Source organism: Rhinoraja longicauda, chromosome 3, assembly GCF_053455715.1.
Source record: "Rhinoraja longicauda isolate Sanriku21f chromosome 3, sRhiLon1.1, whole genome shotgun sequence".
Lineage (NCBI taxonomy): Eukaryota > Metazoa > Chordata > Chondrichthyes > Rajiformes > Arhynchobatidae > Rhinoraja > Rhinoraja longicauda.
In genome coordinates this window covers 25,396,412-25,423,676 of record NC_135955.1, presented here as the reverse complement: position 1 = coordinate 25,423,676, position 27,265 = coordinate 25,396,412, and the positions used below count along the sequence as shown (strand labels likewise).

The 27,265-nt window shown below is 42.8% G+C and overlaps 1 protein-coding gene across 2 annotated transcripts in view; it reads right to left on the bottom strand.

Annotated features, from left to right (window-relative positions):
• LOC144590181 (A-kinase anchor protein 2-like) overlaps positions 1 to 23,578 on the bottom strand; it is a 387,659-nt gene extending 364,081 nt beyond the window's left edge. For both annotated transcript variants that reach the window (XM_078394993.1, XM_078394992.1), the window contains exon 1: positions 23,303 to 23,578. Coding sequence is in view for 1 of the 2 variants with exons in the window: in XM_078394992.1 (XP_078251118.1) it covers positions 23,303 to 23,304 (2 nt within the window). In the remaining variant the exon portion in view is untranslated. The remainder of the gene's footprint in view (positions 1 to 23,302) is intronic.
• Between the last annotated feature and the right edge of the window lie 3,687 nt (positions 23,579 to 27,265).

The window sequence follows — 27,265 nt, the reverse complement described above, 5'->3', positions numbered from 1 at the left end:
ATGTTACTCCTGCACTTTGTGTCGTTTCACCTTAAAACTACGCGCGAATGCCACTGGTCTGCACCAGCGAACCCTTGGTCACCCACTGCATGGTCCGGTGAGATGGCTATTGTTGCAGCTCATGTTGTAGCCCCTGGCCATCAGCTCTTTCTTCAGGTCGCTGCCACCAACAGGATGCGCTCGGTCACCTTGGGGCTCCCTCACTTCTAACGTGCTGCTGCTTTCAACGTAGAGTAAGTCGGTGATGAAGGTGAAGGAGGTGGAGAGGGGGAGGGATGAGTGGAAAGAACGACGGTAGGAAGAGGTGGCGGCAGTTGAGCGGGGAGCGGACAATGCAACAGCAAACTGGAAGAAGCAGCAGCAGCAGCAGCAGCTTTTGAGGAGAGGGAGCCCCACAGTGACCAAACGTGTCCTGTCGGTGGCGGCAGCCAGAAGAAAGTGCTGTCCCCACGGGCTACAACGTGAACCGCAACAACAGCAACATCAACCTGACTGTGCGGTGAGTGAAGAAGGGCTCGCTGGTACACCTTGCTGCTGGTGTCAGAAGCCAGGTCTATAAGCGGCCGGAAAGGCGGTGTGAACCAAGGGCGGCATCGGCAGGTCTGTCCGCTATATCCAAAATGCGTTATAAAAGGATCTGTTAAAATTAGGGTTTACTGTAAAGATAATTGTGCATGTTGGAGATTAACCATCTTTATCTCTGAACAACACTGCAAAGTTCTTCAAGGTGGTATTCTAGAACCAGCTTCCTTTAGTGGGTCCATCAGTGGATTGCCACCCATATAATTAGGCCACAGTGACTGCAAAATTCCATTTGCAACTCTTCAACAACAGGTAACTTTATTTTCTGCCTGCATGCAGCAAGACTAAGACAATATTTCAATCCTAGTCCTTAACATTCAACATCTCCAACACAAGAGCGCCCAGATACTTTCCTTCATACAGTATTTCATGGCATCGCCATCACTCAACCTGCAGTTATCTAAATCCTGGGGTTACTGTTAATCAGACACTTAACTGGAGAAGCCACGAAAAATACCCTGTCGGGAAGAGGGAGTCAGGGGCTGCATATCTAGTGATGAATGACTCACCTTCTCACACCCAAAGCATTCTCACCATCTGCAAAGTCTCAAGCCCAGAGTGCGATAGAAACCCCTTCATTTCTCTGGATGAATGCAGTTCCAGCAACAATCAAAATGCTCAACTTTACCAATACGAGGTAATCTACTTGAATGGGACCCCATCAAAGCATTCACTCACATCACACTGTGGTTTCAGTAACCAAGAAAATTATAAGATTCATTGCGTCAACTTGCCAAGACTTCTTTGATTGACCCTTGAAAACCATGACCGTAAAAGGGAAACAGGAACATGGGCAACTACGACTTGCAGGTTCCCCATCAAAATACTAGCATTTTGACTTGGAAGTATATTTCTGTCCTTTCAATATACAATATACAATACAATATATCTTTATTGTCATTGTACCCAGGGGTACAACGAGATTGGGAATGCACCTCCCATACGATGCAATAATTTAAGTAATTTAGACAGCAGCAACCCAACGAAACGAAACAGTTGTAACAGTTTTTAGACAGGGTAAAGTGCAAGTTGATCTATGCGTTGTGGCCATCCGGCTCAGCAGGACCGGTTCATAGCAGCTATGGCCCTGGGGATGAAGCTGTTCCTGAGTCTGGAGGTGCGGGCGTAGAAGGCCTTGTATCGTCTGCCCGATGGAAGGAGTTCGAACAGACTGTTGCAGAGGTGTGAAGAGTCTTTGTGGATGCTGGTGGCTTTTTTGAGGCATCGTGTGTTGTAGATGCCCTCTAAGTCTGGTAGCTGTGTTCCGATGACCCTCTGAGCTCTATGGACTACCCGCTGTAGAGCTTTCCTTTCTGCCTCCGTGCAGCTGAGGTACCACACAGGGATGCCATGCGTTAGGATGCTCTCGATGGTGCAGCGGTAGAAGGTCGTCAGCAGCTGTTGGGGTAGACCAGACTTTTTCAGTGTTCTTAAGTAGAACAGTCTTTGTTGTGCCTTCTTGACCAGCGCAGCAGTGTTATTGGACCATGTTAGGTCCTCCGAAATGTGAGTGCCCAGAAACTTGAAGCTGCTGTATCAAAATCCTGGAACGATGTCACCAGGAGCAGCTTTTCTGAAAAAATTATTTGATGATGGAGACTCACCATTACCTTCTTGAGGGCACGCACATGCAAAATATTCTTGACTTCCTGTTCTGCAGATGTATGCATCACATTCTCCAAGGACATGCAGAAGAGGATTGATTTTGTGTATCCTCTTATTTGACTGCTTGCATTTGGGACATTTGAATTCACCAAAGGATTTTCCTTCTCAGTTGCTCTAAGACTAGTAACCCATCAATGTATGCAAGGTTTGCCAAGATTAACATGTTAAATTTAATATATTGAAGACTTCTACCCTTCCTTCAACTCTGGATTTACAGGAAACAGGAAACACCTTGGAATTCCACTCTAAATCTGGTAAAAGTCATGCTTACTCAGATAAATAATATTCCCACAATGCAGAGAGAATTAAAGCGTCATGGACTGATAGTTACACACTTGCAAGGCACAGAAACAGGTCCTTCAGCCCATTATGCCCAACACTGGAGAACAAACTTGGAGAAGACTTCTTCTTAGGCCCCCTCGGTCATGGCTGACCATGGGTGATGCATCCTAGTTGGCTGCTTGCTCCACACCTCGGCTAGAGCAGTGTCGCTTGTGGCTGAAGAGACCAACGCGGGAGTGAGTCTCTGTCGCAAAGGTCACATTTGTGTGTGGTCTCTGGTTTGTTGAAGTTGCTGCGCTCCTTTCTGCATGCCCGCTTTTCTGCCGCTGCGTTCATCAGTTTCTCTTCCCCCGTTTTGAGATGTTGGTTCAGGGTACCTCTCCACCTCGTACGGTCAGCTGCAAGGCTCTCCCAGGGCTCCACATCGACGTCGAGCGCCTTCAAATCTCTAAACGGCTATTTTCCTCTCTATCACAAATGCCTGTTTTCATGTCATCTTAAAACTTAGTAATCATACTTCCTCCATTCATATCATTAATGCATGTAGCAAACAATTAGGGTTCCAGCACTGATCCTTGTGGTACTCTACAGATCACAGGATTCTAATAACAAAAATCATTTCTCCATCATGACGTTCTGCCCCATATTACTAAGCCACTTGTGGATCCAATTTGCCAACTTGTCCTGAATCCACATCTCCCATGGTGAACAAAACACACTGGATGCTGTACTAAGAATGTCCCAACCCACTGCCCTTCCCTGCTCTTCTAGGGCTGTATATGCAAGTCAATAATAATTAAATCCAAAATTAAAGAGGAACCTCCTTTATCTAGAAAGTGGTGCAATTGTGAAATTTGCTAGTAGAAGGATTGGTTAAAGTGAATTGCATTGATGCCATTAAGGGAGAGATGCTTCAAAATCAAGGGTTGGTTGGGGTTGGAGAGGCAGGATAAATGAATCAACTAAGTTAAAGTAGAAGTGCCCTGTAAGATTTCTTTGCTGTTTGTATCCCCTTTCCTACCTTTGCAAGTGAGAGAGTTGATGCCACCTTTGTGAATTTACAATGCTTCAGATCAAACTCCTCTCGATTAACTTGATTTATATCTTGCTTCTTTTCTCTCCCCACATTCCACATCATAGAAGAATCTGCCAACTTCACTTGGTCTATATCTCTGCTTTAATTTTATGAAATTTCTGGACTTCTTAAAGGCAGTTTTATTGGAACAAAGCTGAATTCCTGCTCCTTCTGATTCTCAGTCCTTTGCCAAAACCAATACTTGGAGGTTGTGACTTATCTAATTGGTCCTGCTTTTTAAAAATCCCAATGCTATGTTATACCACTAACTCTTTTTATGAGGAAAGCAATCTTTTTGATCACTATTCTCCACGAGTCATTTATCTTGTACGAGACTTTATTTTCCCATTACTTAATGGTTATTTTGCATTCTCTCTTGAATATAGGCACAAACTTTGTATAAGTTAATCATTATATCTATATTCACTTTGTCTTCCCTCCTATTTATTCAGCCTGTTGTAATATCCTGCCCTCAGGCCCTTCCAACTTTGCCTTTGAGAAGAACAACATTGAAATATAAAACATGCAAGAGTGTTTTCAAAGGAATCACAGAATGATACAATACCGAGGGTTTTTTGGCCCAACGTGTCAAATTGGTTCTTATAATTGATACTGCATCCCTGCCCTGTTCTCCCTACACTTTTCCCTGCATTTTTTTCTGGTGCAGACATTCTTTTCATTCCCTTATTATTGAATAAACCTCTACTGTCTCTTTAAGCAATATGTTCCATATCTTAATAATACACTGCATTGAATAATTTGTCATATCTCACCTCCAGCTTTTTAACCTTGTGAAGGGACAGGCATTACATCTCTGCGGCTGCAGAGGTAAGTACGTGGGTAGGCTCCAGCATCTGCAGTCTCTAGTGTCTCAATAGTTTTATTATATATATATATAAAATAATTAATGATACATGGAATCAAAGAAAATATGAGTGTGGAAGGAGGCCATTTTACCATTGTGTTTTTTGCAGCAAAAATTTAGCCATTAAAGGTATTTTCCAGCTCTGGTAAGCAGCCCTTTGAAGTGTTTGCCCATCTAAATGTGATGAGAATTTGTGTCTCCATCACCCCATCAGATAATAAGCTCCTGAACCCCATTGATATTTGATGTAAATATATTTGTTTTCAGCTTTCCTCTAAAGGGCCTGTCCCACTTAAGCAATTTTTTAGGCGACTGCCAGCGACTGTCAAAGTCGTAGCAGATCCCCGAAATTTTATTTTACCCGACGACAATGACCACAACAATGCCGAGTCAGGTCGAGATTACACCGTCTTCGGAAACATCGCAAAAATTCCCACGCTGTCAATGCTTCTCCGGTGTCCTAATTTTTGCTGAAATCACTGACAAGTCGGTAAGTACTTGAGAGTTTTGAACTATAACATCTTGTATGGGTTACTTAAAAACCAAGCTTCACGGTAACAAGGCATAAACTTCCAGTTTACCAATGGCAGTATTAAGAAAGTTAATTTAAAAAGTGGTTAAATGGATTTTTGTGAAAAGTGTGTGGGCATTCTTTGAAAATGTACGGGAGATGCATATCTGGTTTCTGGGTTACATATCTGGGTTGGGAGCCCAATTTAAATGTAATGGCTGATGGCCATAAACATCGCGAAAATTCCCACGGTTACCCGACCGTCAAACTGTCACCTCGAATCTACCTGTCAAATGTCCTGACGGTAAATAAATTGGTTAAACACAAGTATTTTATGGTATCTTGAAATGACTTTACTTATTTTAATATTATGTGCTTCTAAATGCAACAAGGAAGGAACAAAGGAAGACCCCACATGGGGGAAACGCTGTGAGGGAGGGGGAAGAACAATGGGGACCCAATGTGGGGGGGCCACCATGAGGGAGCGGGAGGGGGAAGATCAATGGACAATGGACCCAGCGTGGGGGAACTGTCGTGAGGAGGGGGGGGGGGGGGGGGCGGGGAAGGACAAAGGGGGACCTGGCGTGGGGATACTTGTAACTTTGTAAGTGCTATGTATGGGTAACTATTTGCATACCTTGGGTACGCAAGCAAAGAATTTCACTGTGAATTGTCACATGTGACAATAAAGTATGCATTTCAATTCACATGTCTTGAAAAGCAGACATGTGCTGTCTTACCTGCATGGATCAATCTAGATGGGCCTTTACTGAGCTTTGTTTTCCCCTCTATGAACATCTGCAAACAAGTGTTCAAACAAAATATTGAATGTGAGAATTCTTTCAGTTCCTTCTTGGACTGTATTCCAGGAGAGCGCTCAGAAAATTAATTTATAAAACTCCAACAAGTTCAACTTTCAACAAACATACCATCCTTCAACGTGTTATTTCCAAATTGACAATATTAAAATTCTGATGTTCCACCTCAGGGTTTCAACTTGCAATAATTATAATTTCCCAAGTTTTCATTTTGAAGGCATTGGTCTTGTGGGAATTGATAAAATACATTTTGAATTCTCATTTTCACCCATGGATGCTACCTGACCTGCTCTCCCCTTTTTTTCTATTGCAAAGAAGCAACTGTGTTCTCCTAATTATGTTCTTCAGCTTGGCTTGGCATTCTTCGCACAACCCAGTTCTTTACCATCCTTCAAGGCTACACCTGCTACTTCCTCTGGAATTGTGCATTTTATAGCAAGAATTCGGTAACATCTGGAAAGGTATTTCAACCACTTAATTTAAGTCAAAGAGTCGTATAGTGTGGAAACAGCGCCTTCAGTCCAATTTACCCAGACCGACCAACATGCACCATCTACACGTCCTACCTGCCTGTTTTTGGCCCATATCTCTCTAAACCTATCCCATCCATGTACCTGAATAAATGTTTCTTAAATGTTGCGATACCCCTCAGGTTCCCACTATATCTTTCCCCCCTCATCTTAAACCTATGTCATCTGGTTCTTGATTCCCCTCTTCTGGACAAAAGACTCCATGCATTTACCTACAACCGAAGAGTATGAACATTGAATTCTCAAATTTCAAGTAATATTCCCCAAGCCCTTTCCCCTTCTTAGTTTAAGATAATAGGGGAGAGATTTAAAAGAGACTCAAAGGGCAATTTCTTCATGCAGAGGATAATGTGTAGATGGAATGAGCTCTCTGAGGAAGCTATAGGGGCAGGTACAATAGTGCCATTCAGAAGATATTTAGACAGTCACATGGATAGGAAAGGATTGGAGAAATATGGGCCAAATGCAGGCAAATGGGACTGGGTCAGTTATAAAACCTAGTTGGTGTGGGTGAATTGGACCAAAGGACCTGTTTCCATCTATATGGCTCTATGACTTATACTTTTCCGATTACCACCCATCTTTGCCTTGTACCACTTGTCTTCCTCTTCTCACAAGCCCTGCCTTTAGTTTGGTCCTCAAGCACTCAGTTAAACTGCTGCGGTGGACATTCCTAGTCCATCACTTGGGCTATTCAGTCAATAAAGTGGTGGCTATGCACAGCACACCACTTCAAAATTCAGTTCCATTCCCTATGACACTAACAACGTTTCCTAGTGCATTAACTTGGCCTTCTCCACAGATGTTACGTGATGAATTAATTATTTCCAGCATTTCCTGATTTAACAAGATTTCCAGAGTATTTATTTTCTTTCCGAAACAGCTCTTCAAGCGCATGAATGGCTCATAATATGGCCCTATTGCCCACACTATTTTCATAGAAGATAGAACATGGAACAGTATACAACAGAAACAGGCCCTTCAGCCCACAATGTTTGTGCTAAACATGAAGCCAAGATAAACAGATCTAATCTGCCTTTACCTGATCCATATACCTCTATTCACTGCCCATCCCTATGCCTATTTTCATCTTCACATGTTAGGGAAGGATAAAGATTCCATCGCCACACAATGGGCAAAATTTCAGAATTAAATCTGTGGCCCAAAGACTGATCTCCTGAGAATAACCACCATGATCAATTTTGCAATTGATTTCTGCCATTGACTCACTAATCAATCAATGTAACTCAACAACACTGTTGTGCCAAATGCTTACGCAAGAAATAACAATTGTCATAGGTCAATTAATTTATGAGACTGCTGCTATCAATGAGCATGTTTAGACAGTGATCCAAACAGCATCTATATGGAGTTGTCACAGGTGAGATTTCCATCGATAAACCATCTATCACAGCTTGAGCATGTGTGAATGCTCTTGCCCTGAATGCAGTACTTTTGTAGTCACTCTTACCAAGATTCACTGGAATTTAGAAGGATGAGAGGGGATCTTATAGAAACAAATAACATTCTTAAAGGATTGGACAGGCTAGATGCAGGAAAAATGTTCCCGATGTTGGGGGAGTCCAGAACCAGGGGTCACAGTTTAAGAATAAAGGATAGGCCGTTTAGGACTGAGATGAGGAAAGATTTTATCACTCAGAGAGTTGTGAATCTGTAGAATTATATGCCACTGAAGGCAGTGGAGGCCAATTCACTGGATGTTTTCAAGAGAGAGTTAGATTTAGCTCTTAGGGCGAAAAGAATCACGGGATATGGAGTAAAAGCAGGAACGGGACACTGATTTTAGATGATCAGCCATGATCATATTGAATGGCGGTGCTAGCTCGAAGGGCCGAATGGCCTAGTCCTGCACATATTTTTCTATGTTTCAATGAGGGAAACACTGGCAACCATTTGTGCAGAGCAAGATCTCACAAAACAACAACTGTCTTTCCGTGTCTTCACTAAATGAGCTTACATTAGTCAGGCCAACACCGCCATGAGTACCCGAGGGCAGATGGGGTTCAACATTTCATTCTTCAGGGGTAATTCCAAAATGTTGGCACTCCTTTCGCACTGCACCGGAAGGTCAACCTCAGAGTTCTCATATTTCCTTCCAACACGAGAAGCTTATTAGTCCCATCAAGACTATGGTGTCTCCCAGAGCAACCTCATCAACCTCATTACCTCACTCTACTTTCCTGCAATGTATTCTTCTCTGTGACAACTAACAACTCCTAACATTCACGCTCCTAGCACTTACTAACGGCAGGAGTAATTTACAGCAGCCATTTAACCCACCAAACAGTATGCCTTTGGATGTGAGAGGTAAAAGAGCAGCTGGATAAAGCCCACACGATTATTAAGGGGTTGGACACGTTAGAGGCAGGAAACATGTTCCCAATGTTGGGGGAGTCCAGAACAAGGGGCCACAGTTTAAGAATAAGGGGTAGGCCATTTAGAACTGAGATGAGGAAAAACATTTTCAGTCAGAGAGTTGTGAATCTGTGGAATTCTCTGCCTCAGAAGGCAGTGGAGGCCAATTCTCTGAATGCATTCAAGAGAGAGCTGGATAGAGCTCTTAAGGATAGCAGAGTCAGGGGGTATGGGGAGAAGGCAGGAACGGGGTACTGATTGAGAATGATCAGCCATGATCACATTGAATGGCAGTGCTGGCTCGAAGGGCCGAATGGCCGAATGGCCTCCTCCTGCACCTATTGTCTATTGTCTACAGTCACAGGGAAAGTGTGTGTAGACTCCAACATTGGTGGTCAAAATCCAATCTGAGTCACCGGACCAGTACACCTGCTGCAGTGTCTGCAGTCGCACTGTTGCACCTAGATTATGTGCTCAAATCTTTGAAGTGAGATGAATAACAGGCCCATGTTTAGGGGGCAAAAGGATTATCCACCGAACCATAGCAGAATGCAAGTAATTTTCTGACTTACCCAATCTTTTGGGATCAAAGTTAATTTGCATTCACTCCTGTTCTGTGTGTTCAGAGGTGTTTAACAAGACCAAGGAGGGAACAGGAGACTCTTCCACGGATGGGGAGGGAGGTGCCTTTTGGGGTGGGCAGGCAGGTGGTTGTGAGGTGGTCCTTCTCGCTTCTCATGTGGGGGCTACAAAAAAAGGAGAGCTGCTGGATGAAGGATGAACACAGTGGGTCAAGGAGCATCTGTGGAGGGAAATGAATTATTTCAGGTTGACACCTTTCACCAAGACTGAAGGGGATGTAGTCAGTAGAAAGAGGTGGAGGGGGGTAGGGGTGAGGCAGGAGCTAACAAGCAATAAGTGAATACAGGTGAGAAGGGGTTGATTAGCAGATAAAAGTCAGTCAGCTGGCAGGGGGAGGGTGTGTAGAGATAGCAACAGAGATTGGCAGAAGATAAGTGGAGAACAAAAACTGCAGATTCTGCAATAGACCAGAGAACAGTACAGCGTAGGGACATGCCCTTTGGCCCACAGTGTCTGTGCTGAGCCTGATGCCGGGACCAATACTTATCTGCCTGCACATAATGCATATCCCTCCATTCCCTGCATATCATTTGGCCTATCCAAAAGTGTCTTAAGTCCTACTATCGTATCTCTCTCCACCACCACCCTCCGCAGCACATTCTGGACACTCACCTTCCTCTGTGTACTAAATCTGCCATGCACATCTCCTTTAACTTTGCCCTTCTCACCTTAAAACTATGCCCTCTAGTGTTTGACATTTCAATCCTGGGAAAAATCATCTGTCTATCCTATCTATGCATCTAATAATTTTATGTACTTCTATCAGGTTTTCCCTCAACCTCTGATATTTCAGAGAAAACCATCCAAGTCTGTCCAACTTCTCTCTGTAGTTAATACCACAAATCCAGGCATTATTCTGCAACCCTTTCCAAGCCATATCGTTCCTGTAATGTAATGACCAGAACTGCATGCAATACTTCAAATGCGGCCTAATCAAAGTTCTATAAAGCTGCGTTTGCTTTAAATACTCAATGCCCTGACCTATGAAGGCTAGTATACCACATGCCTTCTTTACCACTCTATTGACTTATGTTGCCACTTTCAGGGAGTTATGAATATGAACCGCAAGATTCCTCTGTGCATCAATGCTGTTAATGGTCATGCCATTAATTGTTTATTTTCCCCTTGCATTTGACCTCCCAAAGTGCAATACTTGCTTGGATTAAACTCTTTCACACATTTCTATTGCTGATCTATATCCCACTATACGTTGACAGCCTTCCTCGTGGTTCGTGATCCAGTAGTCTTACGATCACCTGCAAACTTACTAACCAACCCGTCTACGTTTATGTCCGAGTCATTTATATATATCACAAACAATAGAGGTTCTGGCATTGATCCCTGTGAAGCTCCACTGGTCACTGACTTCCAGCCTGAATATTGTCCTTCCACGACAACCTATTTTTTAATCAGTAAATCATTTCTGAATCCATATGACCAAGCCATTGTGAATCCCGTGCATCTTATTCTTCTGGATCAACCCACCATGGGGGACTCATTAAATTTCATCGGTAAAATGCATGGAGACAACATCCACTGCCCTACCTTCATCAATCATCTTTGCCACCTCCTCATAAACCCGTTCAACACATGACCCGACTGTCTATAATTAATCAATTTTCTTCCAAATATGGCTAAATCTATAATTCCCTGGATTCCGCCCCCTTCTTAAACAAAGGAATAACATTAGTTACTCCCCAGTATTCATGGGCCTCACATACAATTAGAGAAGATGCAAAAATCTTTGTTAAGCCTCCCACTATGTTCTCTCTAGCTTTTATCAATAACCTGGGATAGATCCCATCAGGCCCTGGGGGTTTATCCAACTTAATGTTCTTCAAGAGCCCCAACATCAGCGGGACAATACATGTGTTTTATGTAGGGGTTTCATACGCTCCCGATGCCTCAAGGTTCTCAGTACCATCCAGAATGCTGCTTCTCCATTCTGAGGAATTCCCGAGGGTCATTCCTCAAGGAGACTTTGAGCATGCACTTGAATCCGTTCCATGGTAATCTCTCCCAGGGCAGAGCTCAGAGTGGAGCGAAGTATTAACAATACACAAACCATCACACTGTTCTTGCAAAGCTCAACGGAAGCTCAAAGAACAACACGTAATTTTTCAATTTGGCACATCACAGACTTCTAGACTCAACAATGAATTTGACAATTTCAGTTGTCAGCTATTTCACCAACGTGTCTTAAATTTCCAGCATTTTTTCACTCTCCTCTTCTGGTCTTCCCGATTTCATTTCTCTCTTCCTATTTATACCTCCCTCAGGCGCACTTACCCTGGCTCCCTGTGTTGGCATCACCCCCACAAGGAACCTTCAGTTTCTTGTGGTCTCGATAACATTGTACAGCTTACCTTTTGTTCTCCCAATCCTTCTGCCTGTACAATAAACCAAGCTAGTTTCATTTCTAACCATTCCCATTACTGAAACATCACAAATGTGTTGACCTGCTGAGTATTTCTGTTTCATCTCAATCTTCAAGGTGTGTTCAAGGTTACAGTAAGGTCACAAATCTGAATATGACTAAAAGAGAAATGACTGCCATGTATATTCCAGCTTATCAGCCTGTCAGGGTATTCTAAACTAAAACACATATGATAAATGACTGGCTCCCAGCCGCTATTGTTAAATGGCCAAATGCTCCAGCTGTTCTCTGCACATAGTTGGAAACTACAAATAGCAATGAGATGAGTGACTAGTTAATCTGCTCATCTTAAGTGCTGCCGATGAAGCAATGAACATTGACCAGCCTTTGAGATCATGCTGTGGGATTTCAGAACAAGAAAGCTAATGATCGTTCTCAAGTAGATTGTCCTTCACAAGCCCAGGATATCCAAAATCTCTTTACTGGCCATCTTGACATATCACCATTTTTGCAGAGCAGGGTACATGCCAGCTGGTTTGCCTACCTCGCTGTGCAATTCATAACGCCATGATAGAACAGTTCATCTGTTTTAATAATGCTGCTTAAAGGGTGAATATTGGCCTGGACAATGGGAATAATTTCCTTACTTTGCATTAAAAGTGTGTTGGATTTTTAAACATTCACATGAGAGGGCACACTGAGGTTGGTTAAGATGCTTCATCCAAAGATCACTTCTCTGACAGAACAGATGATTCCAGTCAGTGAATTGGATTTATTGTGTTTGAGCCACATGGACCTTTGAGTCAAGAGATAGAAATGTGAACACATCTGAGAGGCAGGCTGCAATACTGTAGGTTTGGTAGTATCAAAAATGGCTTAACTTCCAACTATATGGCAATAAACCATTAATGAACAAGCTGGGATTGACCACATGAGCTTGGAAGCTAAAGTGGGGCCTTTTGCAGCCTCAATTTGCAACTCTTTAAGAGAATAAAAATATGTTTTGAATTTTGAAATTCTTTCCTTTGATATTATTAACTTAACATGTCTGATAATGGCTAACAATAGGAAGTCTACTGACATCTGGTGGTTAGAATACAACAAAAAATTGGGAGGATTTTATTGATAGATGGTCTGTGAACTCGGAGTCCATTACAATACATGAACGCAGTATCTTTATCTTTATCAGTCTGAAGCAGATTTCTGACCTGAAATGTTTTATGTTCATTCCTCCCATAGATTCTGCCTGACTTACTGAGTTCCTCCAGCACTATGATTTTTGCTCATGATTCCAGCATCCTCAGTATACCAGCATGAGAATGCTGCACTGAGAGAGGCCACATCTGCTCAATCTAGTAGATGGATGATGTGGCATCAATTTAAAGGAGATGAAGGGAATGATTCCCTTTATCAAGGCCAGTGTATGTTTCTCATTCAACCTTACCAAAATTTAAGATTATCTGTTAATAATCAGATAGCTATTCGGGGGAGGGAGGAGGGGTGGTGAAGCTGGTATGGTTGGGGGTGGTGATGGAACTTGTCTTGAGCAAACAGGCTGTTTCGTTCTGATTATAACTACAGTTCAGAAAAGTCAAATACAGATGTCAGGCTGTTGTTCATCGTCTATAGAGTGACATTCTACATCATCATCCCTTCCAAACTTGTTACCAAGTGCGGGGAACTGGGTCTCTGCACATCCCTTTGCAACTGGATTCTCGACTTCTTCATCAACTGAATATGATCGGTACTAATTGGTAACAACCAGGGCCGTCTTAACTCATGGGCCTGATGGGCACTTGCCCGGGGCCCCACGAGCATAGGGGCCCCATGCTGATCTGTGTATGTTAAGTGACTTGCAATAAATAAATACTACTTTAAAAATGTAGGTTCAATAAGTGCTTTTTTCGCAACATTTTCGGTCCTTAAGTGCTTCTCACAGCGATCTGTAAGTGCTTTTCGCAACAATGTAGCACCCTAAGTCCATCGCTAAGTGCTTTTCGGTAAGTGCTTTTCGCCGGCACGACGGGGGGGGGGGGGCTGGTAGGGAAAGGGGGGTGGGGGAGAGTAACGGTAGGGGCCCCAGTACACTGCTTTGCCCGGGGGCCCATAATGCTGTAAAAACGGCCCTGGTAACAACACCTCCTGCTTGATAACCATGAGCACCTCAAGGCTGTGTGCTCAGCCCCCTGCTGTACTCACTCTATACCCATGACTGTATAGCCTGAGGAAGACCATATAGGGCTAAAGAAGGGTCTCGACCCGAAACGTCACCTATTCCTTTTCTCCAGAGATGCTGTCTGACCCGCTGAGTTACTCCAGCTTTTTGTGTCTATCTTCAGTTTAAACCAGCATCTGCAGTTCCTTCCTACACTACATAGCCAGATATAGTTACAACTCCATGTTTAAATTCGCCGACAACACCACTGTTGTTGGACAAAGTACGAGCAATGTCGAATCAGAGTTTAGTTTTGTTTATTATTATTGTCACGTGTACTGAGGAACAGTGGAAAGGGTTTTTGTTGCGTGCTATCCAGTCAGCGCAAAGACTAAACATGACAATTAAACACTCCTGACTCTCTTGACTCTCGACACTTCTTTCCCTGTAAGACACAGTATTGCAGCTTTGGGATTACTAGATGGGCACTATGAAAACTTGCTGTCTTTAACATTGGTAGGGCACATATCATCTACATTGTAGTGGGTGCGGTCGCCACGGAAATCAGGCCAGACGCCAGGTCAGTAGTAGCTATACTTTATTTCGCAAGGCACACAAACACCGCACTAAAGAACTCGTGAGTCAACACACCCAAAACCTTTTATAGTCCCAGACCACCTGACCCACCCCGCACCCAAGCCCCCCGATTTTCCTTCGCAAGTGGCGCCACAGGACCCTCCCCCCAAGTTACATTGTCACTCTGCTCCACCAGTTCTCACTTTTTTAAACCCTTAGGTTGTGAATCCAATCCCTTGGTGGTTTAATTATTCACCCCAGGCGGTTCAGTGGATGGCAAGGAGATTCCTTACTTTAAAAATTTTTTTTAATCAAAAATATTTATTCAAATATTAAAATAAAATATACAATACAATAAAACCAAAACATAACCCACCACCAGAATACTATACAAACAAATATACCAATTGAAACTATTATACAATTATATTACAATCCCCATCCAGGATACATCCAATCCCCCACGGTGCCCAGCGGTCCCGGAAATCCTCCAGGGTGCCCGTGGACAGCGCATAATCCCTCTCCAACACCACCCGGGCACGGATGTAACCCCGGAAAAGGGGTAGGCAGCTGGCTCGGGCAGAGCCAGGAGATTCCTTCCAGTCCACTGAGAGAGCAAGTATCCGTGTGGTGATGTAAATACTGAATTATTATTGTGTAATTTAATTCCATTTGTTGACAATCCAAATGATTCACCCTGAGATCCTTTGGTAAACTCCTGCACGCTCCCATTACCAGAATCCAAAGACTAACGCTATTAAATTGGAACTTCAAACTCATTAATCAACCAGGTTGTTCCTTAGAATGTAAAAGAGAATGTAATCGGAAATGTATGGCAGAGGTCTATGTGAAGCTTTCGCTCACCCATGTTTAAAAATATAGGTTTGCCTGTTTAAAAAACGCTGTTCAATGTGGATGGAGGAAACCTGAAATAAAAACAGAATGTTTAAAAATCGTCAGCGGGTCAGGCAACATCTGTGGTGAGAGTATCAGAGTTAGCTTTACGGTCATTAGCCTTTCATAAAAGCTAGGAATAGTTGGAGATGAAATTATTATTAAGATGCAGAGAAGTAGGAGAGGAGAGAACAATAAGGAAAGTCATATGAACATCTATATACTAAAACTCTCGTTTGTTTGTTTGTTTGTTTGTTCCTGATCTACAGCCAAAACGGTACACGATAGCGCAACAATTTTAGGCCCACCTTACCGTCATCCCTTTGGTGCTAATGGCAGAAGTTTCATTGAAATCGGTGTTATATATTTAAAGTTATTCACATTTTAAAGTTTAAATCTATCTCCTAGGGAGGGAGGGGGGGGGGGGGGGTGGAGACGGGGGTGGAGGGAGGGGGTAGGGAGGGAGGGGGAGGAGGGGGGTTGAGGGGGATGGAGGGGGGAGGGGAAGGGGAGGGGAATGGGAGGGGAGGGGAATGGGCGTGGAGGGGACGGGGAGAGGGGGGGAAGGGGATAGGGGGGAGAGGGGAGGGGGAGAGGGGAGGGGGATGGGAAGGGGGAGAGGGGAGGGGGAGAGGGGAAGGAGAGGGTGCTGCACCAATCAGGAGAGGTTTGGGCCCAATGGGTCCACTTGGTGTAGTATAAATTAAGAACAGGAGTAGGCTCCACCATTCAATAAGATTGTGGTTGATCATTCCTTCACCTCTGCCTTCCTTTTCACCCACATCGCCCTTTCGCTCACCCCTTGCTTATTAAGAATACAAATATCTCTACCTTAAAAATATTCAAATCTCTGCTTCAATTGCTCTTTGTGGATGAGGGTTCCAAAGATAATAAATATCCACAGAGAGAAAATAAGTTCTATCTATAAGTTCCTTATTGTTCTCTCCACTCCTACTTCTCTGCATCTTAATAATAATTTCATCTCTAACTATTCCTAGTTCTTATGAAAGGCTAATGACCAGAAAGCTAAAGGGCCTGTCCCACTTAGGCGATTTTTTAGGCGACTGCCGGCGACTGTCAAAGTCGAAGCAGATCGCCAAAATTTTCTATTACCCCACGATAATGACCACGACAATGCCGAGTCAGGTCGATACAAGTTACTTTTTTTAAAAAACTAGCACCTGGTTAAGAGATTACACCGTCTTCGGAAACATTGCGAAATTCCCACGCTTATCAATGCTTCTCTGGCGTCCTAATTTTCGCTGAAATCACTGACAAGTCTGTAATTACTTGAGAGTTTTGAATTATAACATCTTACCTGGGTTACTTGAAAACCAAGCTTCACGGTAACAAGGCATAAACTGGATTGACCCAGTTTACTAATAGCAGTATTAAGAAATTTAATTTTAAACGTGGTTAAATGGATTTTTGTGCGGAGTGTGGGTATTCTTTGAAAATGTACGGGAGATGCATATCTGGTTTCTGGGTTGCATATCTAGGTTGGGAGCCTACTTTAAAAGTAATCGCTGATAGCCATAAGCATCGCGAAAATTCCCACGCTTACCTGACCGTCAAACTGTCGCCTCCAATCTACCTGTCAAATGTCCTGACGGTAAAAAAATTGGTTAAACACAAGTATTTTATGGTATCTTCAAATGACTTTACTTAATTTAATATTACTTGCTTCTAAATGCATCTGCGACAACGCTGGAAAATTTCTCAGCGACGCGCCGAGATCCGCTACGATTCTTTGAAGACTCCTCACGATCATGCCCGCAACACCCCCGGTGAACGTTCGGCGACAGCCTAGTCGCCGGCAGTCACCTTAAAATCACCTAAGTGGGACAGGCCCTTAACTCTGACACTCTCACCACATATGTAGCCTGAACCGCTGATGATTTTTAAACATTCTGTTTATAATTCAGGTTTCCTCCATCAGTGTTTTTTGAAGAGCTTATTAATAGTTATCCTGAATTGGTGACATCTCTTTTTCTCTCTCCAAAGAGATGAGACGCAGAGACCAGAAAGGGAGATTTAATGAAATTATCTTTTCTTGCCCAGGGTATATAACAAGAACATAACATTTGTGTCATTTTTCATGTGGGAATACAACGCGTGCTTGTAAAATTGTAAATCTCCTGCCTGCGGCTGTGTTAGAGATACTGTATTAGAAACTGAAAGGCATTAAGTAGAGACGTAGAGAAAAGAAAGACACCAGTTAATTATTATACTGAAGGTATCAGCCATCACTCTGCAGCTGCTCCATTAGTTGTCTTCATTGCCTCTCATTCTTCTTGTGAAACTATGATTGCTTTCAGTATAGACTTTATCTATCTATAAATCTCTTCAGTCAAGCATCCTTGAAAACAGGCTTGGGTTGAAACAAAGACTGAAGTCTATTTCTTTTGTGCAATTCATAGCCAACCATTCATTAAGTCATGATCTATAAATCTAAGTTGCTACAAATAAACAGAATCCCTAGTTTATACACAGGGATAGAATCAAAGAATCACAGAGGCACAGAGCAGCCTCCAGCTCACTGCCTTCATTGATCATCAGGATCCATCTATACTAATTCAAGGCTAAACCCATTTCCTTCCACATTCCTCTCTGCACAATGTTTGTTTAGTTTAGTTTAGAGATACAACACCGAAACAGGCACTTCGGCCCACCAAGTCCATGCTGACCAGCGATCCCCGCACACTTACACTATCCTACACACACTAGGGACAGTTTACACTTAATACCAAACCAATTAACCTACAAACCTGTACGTCTTTGGAGTGTGGGAGGGAACTGAAGACCTTGGAGAAAACCCACGCGGTCACGGGAAGAACGTACAATCTCCATACGGTCAGCATCCGTAGTTGGGTTCGAACCGGGTCTCTGGCACTGCAAGCGCTGTAAGGCAACAACTCTACCGCTGTACCACTGTGCCGCCCGTGCCACAAGGGACAATTTACAATCACCAATTAACCTGCTGAGCAGCACGCCTTTGGCATTTGGAAGGAAATTGGAGAGAACTTGGAAACTCCGCACAGGTCAGGATTGAAGCTGGGTCTCTGGAGGTGTGGGAGAGCAGCTCTACTTGTTGTGCCACTGTACTGCTCAGGACCAGTGCAACCACTTTATTTCATTACCAACAACAATATAAATCATGCTTCCACTCTTAAATTTGTTTTAAATTGTCATTGTGAAGTTTGCAAAAAGTCTGATCCACTTCAATCTAGCAATTTAATTAATTTCACTTATTTTGTTGGCGGATGATATTGTGAAACTTGGCAACTGTTCTGCGCTTCTGTTCCTGGTAGTGCAAATTGTTCTTATGAGATGCGTCAGCAGTCAAAATCATCCCGGGAAAAGCTTTGCTAAATAATTAAAACAAATTTATTATCCATTTAACTTTAAAACCCTTGTTTAGTTTAGAGATACAGTATGGAAACAGATCCTTCGGTTCACCAAGTTCTCGCCAGCCATCAATCACCTGTTCACACTAATTATATGGTTCCCAGATTCTTATTAAATCCCTACACCAATTGGAACTAATTCGAAATTGGAATAGTGTGAATCTATGAACTATGAATCCAATTAGAGCAGCGGAATAAAACCATATAATCGATATGATACAGAAAGAAGGCATTCAGACCATTCAGTCTGTGCTGGCCTCTGCAGTAGCAATCCAATCAGAATGCAACTGGTTTATAGTGGTCATGCAATACTTTCTTCCTAGGCACCATCCAATTCATTTTTAAAAGGAGTAATGGAATCTATTCCCTCTGTTTCAAGAAATCAAATTCTGCTTATGATTACTCACAACTAAATGGGAACAGGCTCTTCAGCAAGAACAAGGTGGGCCTAGAATTTCTGCCTAGTACTATCTGCAATGGATGATGCCATTTGCTGTGCAATTGAGACATTGCAGGACTGAAGTGAAGGCAGATTGCCATTTCCCAGCATAATTAGACAACCTGGTATATGAATTTATGTAGCACTTTTCATTTTTCCAAAAATATTAAATTGGAGGTCAGATGTTGATTCATAAAGAAAGTCTTATTAACAAGGCACTCCACATGTGCCTTTGCAGACATCCCAAATATTCAGAACTAACAAAATACCATTAAACTTTAGGTAAGGTTGTGATTTAGGAATCATGGAAGCCAATTTGCATACAAATTATCACAAAGCACCAACAGATATCTGAGATATTTATTCACAAAATGCTGGAGTAACTCAGCAGGTCAGGCAGCATCTCAGGAGAGAAGGAATGGGTGACGTTTCGGGTCGAGACCCTTCTTCAGACTGAAGAAGGGTCTCAACCCGAAACGTCACCCATCAGTCTGAAGAAGGGTCTCGGCCCAGAAACGTCACCCATTCCTTCTCTCCTGAGATGCTGCCTGACCTGCTGAGTTACTCCAGCATTTTGTGAATAAATACCTTTGGTTTGTACCAGCATCTGCAGTTATTTTCTTACACAACAGATATCTGAGACATCATTTAACAGATTAATTTTTCCCAGGATTCTGCAAAAATGCCATTGAACTTTTTGATCTCCTGAGTTGACCGACAGGCCCTGGTTTTATATCTCATCTGAAAGATGGTGCTCAGACAATAAAGCAGGGGTAAATACAAATAGATACCTTTTTTAATTAATTTAGGTCCACAGTGTCAGGACTACAACCTTTCCCTCTATGTCAGCAAGATGAAGGAGCTAGTTATCAACTGTAGGAATTGTGGCAGAGTAGACAATAGACAATAGACAATAGGTGCAGGAGTAGGCCATTCAGCCCTTCGAGCCAGCACCACCATTCAACGTGATCATGGCTGATCATTCACAATCAGTTCCCCGTTCCTGCCTTCTCCCCATACCCCCTGACTCCGCTATCCTTAAGAGCTCTATCTAGCTCTCTCTTGAAAGCATTCAGAGAACTGGCCTCCACTGCCTTCTGAGGTAGAGAATTCCACAGATTTACAACTCTCTGACTGAAAAGGTTTTTCCTCATCTCAGTTCTAAATGGCCTACCCCTTATTCTTAAACCGTGGGCCTGGTTCTGGACTCCCCCAACATTGGGAACATGTTTCCTGCCTCTAACGTGTCCAACCCCTTAATAATCTTATATGTTTCAATAAGATCCCCTCTCATCCTTCTAAATTCCAGTGTATATAAGCCTAGTCGCTCCAGTCTTTCAACATACGACAGTCCCGCCATTCCAGGAATTAACCTAGTAAACCTATGCTGCACGCCCTCAATAGCAAGAATATCCTTCCTCAAATTTGGAGACCAAAACTGCACACAGCACTCCAGGTGCAGTCTCACTAGGGCCCTGTACAACTGTAGAAGGACCTCTTTGCTCCTATACTCAACTCCTCTTGTTATGAAGGCCAACATTCTATTGGCTTTCTTCACTGCCTGCTGTACCTGCATGCTTCCTTTCAGTAACTGGTACACTAGGACACCCAGATCTCGTTGTACGTCCCCTTTTCCTAACTTGACACCATTCAGATAATACTCTGCCATCCTATTCTTACCACCAAAGTGGATAACCTCACACTTATCCACATTAAACTGCATCTGCCATGCATCCGCCCACTCACACAGCCTGTCCAAGTCACCCTGCAACCTTATTGCATCTTCCTCACAGTTCACACTGCCCCCCAGCTTTGTGTCATCTGCAAATTTGCTAATGTTACTTTTAATCCCTTCATCCAAGTCATTAATGTATATTGTAAATAACTGCGGTCCCAGCACCGAGCCTTGCGGTACCCCACTAGTCAACGCCTGCCATTCTGAAAGGGACCCATTTATCCTCACTCTTTGCTTTCAGTCTGCCAACTAATTTTCTATCCATGTCAGTACCCTACCCCCAATACCATGTGCTCTAATTTTGCACACTAATCTTCAATGTGGGACCTTGTCGAAGGCTTTCTGAAAGTCAAGGTACATTACATCCACCGGCTCTCCCCTGTCCATTTTCCTAGTTACATCCTCAAAAAATTCCAAAAGATTAGTCAAGCATGATTTCCCCTTCGTAAATCCACGCTGACTCGGAATGATCCTGTTACTGCTATCCAAATGCTCCGCAATTTCGTCTTTTATAATTGACTCCAGCATCTTCCCCACCACTGATGTCAGGCTAACTGGTCTATAATTTCCTTTTTTCTCTCTCCCTCCTTTCTTAAAAAGTGGGATAACATTAGCTACCCTCCAATCCTCAGGAACTGATCCTGAATCTATAGAACATTGGAAAATGATCACCAATGCGTCCATGATTTCTAGAGCCACCTCCTTAAGTACCCTGGGATGCAGACCATCAGGCCCTGGGGATTTATCAGCCTTCAGTCCCATCAGTCTACCCAACACCATTTCCTGCTTAATGTAAATTTCCTTCAGTTCCTCCGTCACCCTAGGATCTCTGGCCACTAGAACATCTGGGAGATTGTATATATCTTCCTTAGTGAAGACAGATCCAAAGTACCGGTTCAACTCATCTGCCATTTCCTTGTTCCCCATAATAAATTTCCCTGCTTCTGTCTTCAAGGGACCCACATTTGCCTTAACTATTTTTTTCCTCTTCACATACCTAAAGAAGCTTTTACTATCCTCCTTTATATTATTGGCCAGCTTACCTTCGTACCTCATCTTTTCTCCCCGTATTGCCTTTTTAGTTATCTTCTGTTGCTCTTTAAAAGAGTCCCAATCCTCTGGTTTCCTGCTCTTCTTTGCTATGTTATACTTATTCTCTTTTATTTTTATGCTGTCCTTGACTTCCCTTGTCAGCCACGGGTGCCTCTTTAGAATCTCCCTTTAGAATCTTTCCTCCTCTTTGGGATAAATTGATCCTGCAACTTCTGCATTATTCCCAGGAATACCTGCCATTGCTGTTCCACCGTCTTCCCTGCTAGGGTCTCCTTCCAGTCAAATCTGGCCAGCTCCTGCCTCATGCCTCTGTAATCCCCTTTGCTATACTGTAATACTGACACTTCCGATTTTCCGTTCTAGAGCCACTTCCTTAAGTACCCTTGGAAAATCCACATGGTTACAGGGAAAATGGGAATGCCCGGAGGAAATTCATGAAGTGGCAGATAGAAGGTATTGACTCCACACAGACAGCACCAAGGTCAGGATCAAACCTGCATTCTTGGAGCTGTGTGGCAGCAGCATTAACTACAATGCCCCTAACAGCTGGGCACTGTGCTGCCCCTTTAAAATTCATGCAACATCCTCTTGGTTTTTACTGTCAGTGAAAGTAACCACTGAACCTGCTTCCACTGCCCTTTTGCAAAGTACTTTCCAGATTCATAAAATCAATTCTACTTAACTATTAAATTTCTCATCGGTGACAACACTGAATGCGTTGGTAAGGAGTGGTACACATTAACTGAAACATTTCTCAATAGAGCCAAGATTTTCCAAAATGCTTGTTCTGAATGTGGAGCAGCATTAAAGTCATGCAATGTTTACTAAAGGATGCACCAAAAACAATGCATGTTTGAACTTCAGTCAAAAGATGACGATGGATTTTGTACCTTGCATCTGAAATGACCAAATATAAACTCAACTAGGGTCCTGATACAATTCAACCACATCAAGATTACTGTGTAATGCTCGAGAATATTGCAATAATCTGGGAATTTCTTTCCCATCCTGAGACCCATGAAATGGTGCCTTTCGGGTACTTGAACTGGGGTTCAATATCAGTCTGAAGAAGAGTCCTGACCCGAAGTGTCACCTATTCGTGTTTTCTGGGGATGCTGCCTGACCTGCTGTGCTTCACCAGCATTTTGTGCCTTTCTTTTTCCAATTGTTTTTCGACTAAATGATGATGGAATGAAGCAGTAAGTGTTCGGTAATGACGATGACAAAACATTCTATCAGTGGATAGAAAAGGATAACTTGCGGAAAGAAGTGCTGATCATAGACTGCGCTGCTTTTGAAAAGAAAATGCACTGTACTTACATTGATGCAGATAGTCACCTGGGCAGTGAGAGCAGCCACTCCTGATGTCCGAGCTGTGAATGACCATACCTGACATTGTTGAGAAGTTTCAGATGTATTCTGTGTTAAATCCAGCCACTGTGCATGCCTGAAATTATTCTGAGAGCTCACCAACATGACAGGGTCTCAGCTGCCAGCACGCTGCTGTTCGAGTGTCACTTCGGCTGAAAGGGTTTTTCGCCCGGCGGCAGATCAGATTTCACCTGAATAGTAGTTACCTAAAATATACAGCACAGAGCTGCATCCCCCAGCATGACCTCTCAGCATTCTCCCAAGGAATCAAAGCAGTGCAAGCATCTCAGAGAAAGCGATCACTTGGATTAGAAACGGCAGTTTGTGTTTGGCTGAGGGAATGATTAAACCAGTCACTGTGTGCCACTGTTAATCGAGGCCAAACAATACCAGTTTTGTCTGGGGAGTAGCAGTGCACTCGTGAGGGTTAGGCCTGATGAAGCACTCAGGGAAAGAGAGGCTCAACAAGCAAGGCCATTTTCTACAATATCGGTTCTCATTCTGATGGGGTATTGTAGTGGCTCTGCTCTTGGGCTGGCAATCTAAAGGCCCCAATCAAAAAATCATACAGATGTATTTGAAGCCCACTGTGGCAGCTGGAAAATGTAATTTAGTGTAAAGCAATGGTGCCCACAAATTTACCAGGAGTATTGTTAACGATCAACTGGAGAAGGGTTATGACCCGAAAAGTCACCCATCCTTTTCCCCCAGGGATGACCGGCTGAGTTACTCCAGTTCTTTGTGTATAAACCAGCATCATCAGTTCCTTCCTACACAGATCATTAAAGGCCACCTGGTTCACCAGCAATGATCCCCACCGTGCAGGCCATGCCCTCTTTTCACTGCTACAATTGGGCAGGAGGTACAATAGACTAAATTCGATCACCATCAGGTTCAGGAATGGACCATCTTTTGCACAACCAAAGACTTGTTGTTTTTACCTAATTGTTTAATTTTGAACTAATGTCTTGTTTTCTCGCATGGTCATTTTTGTTACTGTTCAGCAGAATTGGGTGCGTAATCTATGTGTAATGTATGTTCTTGTGTGTTGTCTGAGGTTACATGCCTGTGATGCTGCTTCTAGCAAGGTTTTCATTGTACCTGTAGCTTGCTATACTTGCGTATTTGATAATAGACTCAACTTGACTTGACTTGAGCTTCTCGGAAAGGAGATTTGCCATCCTTACTCAGTGGTTTTCTCCCGAGACACATCAATACCCTCTGACATCGCCCAACAGATTACTCAGTTCCAGGTCAATTAGGGGTAGGCAATAGATGTTGGCCTTCCCAGTGACACCCACACGCCATCAATTAATGAAACCAAGTTTTCTTAGTTCAGGTTAGACATTTTTGAACTGTCTCTATTCTTTATATAAACAGATCGACCCTTTGCTTCCAGCCCTACTGAAACAGTTAATAGTGATACTGTTTCCAAGGGACAACCACAATTTTAATGTGTACAGATGCAGAAAGAAAATCAGCATGAGGGAAGGGGTGGTGCGGAATATAAAAATGCAGCATCCTTTTCTTTTATTAGTTGGCATTGACAATTGTTCTGTCAGACCACTTGAAGTCACTGAACTCTGCATTAAGGTGAATCATTCTTGAAGATGCTTTATATCTTTCAGTAGGTGCTTACATTTTACTGTCACTGAAGGACAACAAAATAAATTATTTCCCTTTCACAATATTTAAAAAGTGGCTGATAGCTGTCCTTTCACCTCTCTGCAAGATGTTGAATACAGTAATATCTTCACAGGTCTAATAAGACAAACACATACATTACTGAGCAGAACATTTGAACCAGATGCATGTTCAGCTTTGAGCTGGCAGACTGGATATCTGCCTGTGACATTATTACATCTTTACAAAGGAGGGGCATCTTTTGAGCCTGCTTTCTAGTAGGATCATAAATTGAACACACACAAGGATGTACAGAAAATTAGAGTGTCACTGCTATAAGATTTATGGTGCTCTTTTCTGCAGAAACAGCAAAATAAAAATAATTTATCAATATGGATATTTGATGAACAACTAACATAAACTGAATCAAGTTTTCAGAGCCTACCTGATCTCAGGTTTTAGGGTTGAATCCACATAAGGACTGTTTAGTTCTACATTTAAGCTCAATCAAGGTCTGGTTCTTTGTCAACCTTATTTGGACTTGGCCCTTCACTTCTGTCGTTGGCACTGAATCCAATCCTGACCCATTCTCATGATCGAGTGGGTCAACATCATGACTTAGTTTATCTCTCGCAAGGATGATTTAGTCTGTGTGGCCATCGATTCTGTTAACAATTTCAACCAAATATTAGCAAACCTCTGCAGTAGTTCCATTCTCCTTCATGTGTGAGTTCAATTTGCTCAGAGGACAAGTTCCCTGGTTTTGCTGGAAGTTTTATTTCCTCTCTTTCATGTCATAGTGACCTTCTTTGACAATTAAAGGTGTTTTTGATGACTTATTCCTCCAGCTTTGGCTACTGTGGCCTCAAATTGTTATTGGGTCATTACAAAGACCAGGCCAATAGAGCTCTTGCAATTGCATAATTGCATTCATATTGGCTATTCCTTTATATTCAGTATGATGATTAGTCAAAATCTTTTTACTCAAAGTAGCAGGTATTGCCTCTCCATTTGATTTTACCTGCTCGCACAACAAATCATCATTAGCACTGTGCAACAGTTTCACTTCCTTAACGGTGCACTGGTTAAATTTTGTCCATCCTTCCATATCTAATTTTTGACCCTTGTCAACTTTGGATCTTTCTGAGTTTGGTCTGCGATATCAGACTCTTACAGGAAAGTCCTCCTTCTCCACATTTAATGTGTATATTCAATTTTCACTTCAAATGTCAAAGATCGCATGTGTTAGCTGAGACTGATACAAGCATTTCACGGTAGAAAAATGTACATCTTTGCATCCTTGATGTTGCATCGTAAGTATCCTTGATATGGCACCTATCATCATTAATAATGGCTTATCACAAGTTAAAGGATACAGGATCTGCTTCCTTAAATAAAAATTAATTTCAAGCACTGATCCCGGACCTACCTGCAGGATTTATATGCAGTTGTGCTTGTTCCTTGTGAGAGTGAAGGAAACAAAATGATTCCATCTTGTGACTTGCCACCTTACTTATACTTCAATTGGTGCATCACATGTTGACGAAGGAACTGCAGATTTATGCTGAAGATAGATACAAAATGCTGGAGTAACTCAATGGGTCAGGCAGCATCTCTGGAGAAAAGAAATAGTTGACATTTCGGGTCGGAACCCTTTTTCACTCTCTGAGTTTGAAGAAGGGTTCCGACCCAAAACATCACCTATTCCTTTTCTCCAGAAATAGTGCGTGACCCGCTGAGTTACTCCAGCACTTTGTGTCTATCTTCTGATGCATCACATCCCTGCTTCAGCTTATGTGTCCTTCATTCTGTGCACCTTGTTGTTCCTGGCTCCATGCCCATTACACATTCCTTTTCAACAGTGTCATTCAAGAAAGAGCTAGATAGAGCTCTTAAGGGTAGCGGAGTCAGGGGGTATAGGGAGAAGGCAGGGACGGGGTACTGATTGAGAATGATCAGCCATGATCACATTGAATGGTGGTGCTGGCTCGAAGGGCCGAATGGCCTATTCCTGCACCTATTGTCTAATGTCTATTGTCTATTAGATCTGCTAGGAATCATACATAACACTACAGCACAATGATAACCATTTTTAGTTCTGCCCTATTTTCAGGCTTTGAGGCTTTTAATAATTGTGGGACACTAGAATCAACCTTCAAATTGATGTACTGTACTTGTTGCAAAACTTGCATCACTTCAGCTACAAATTACATTATGTAATCTCCTGAACACCTCTGCCAAAATAAGAAGCTTTTCTTCCTCTGAGACTGAAGGCATGGGGACTGAAAA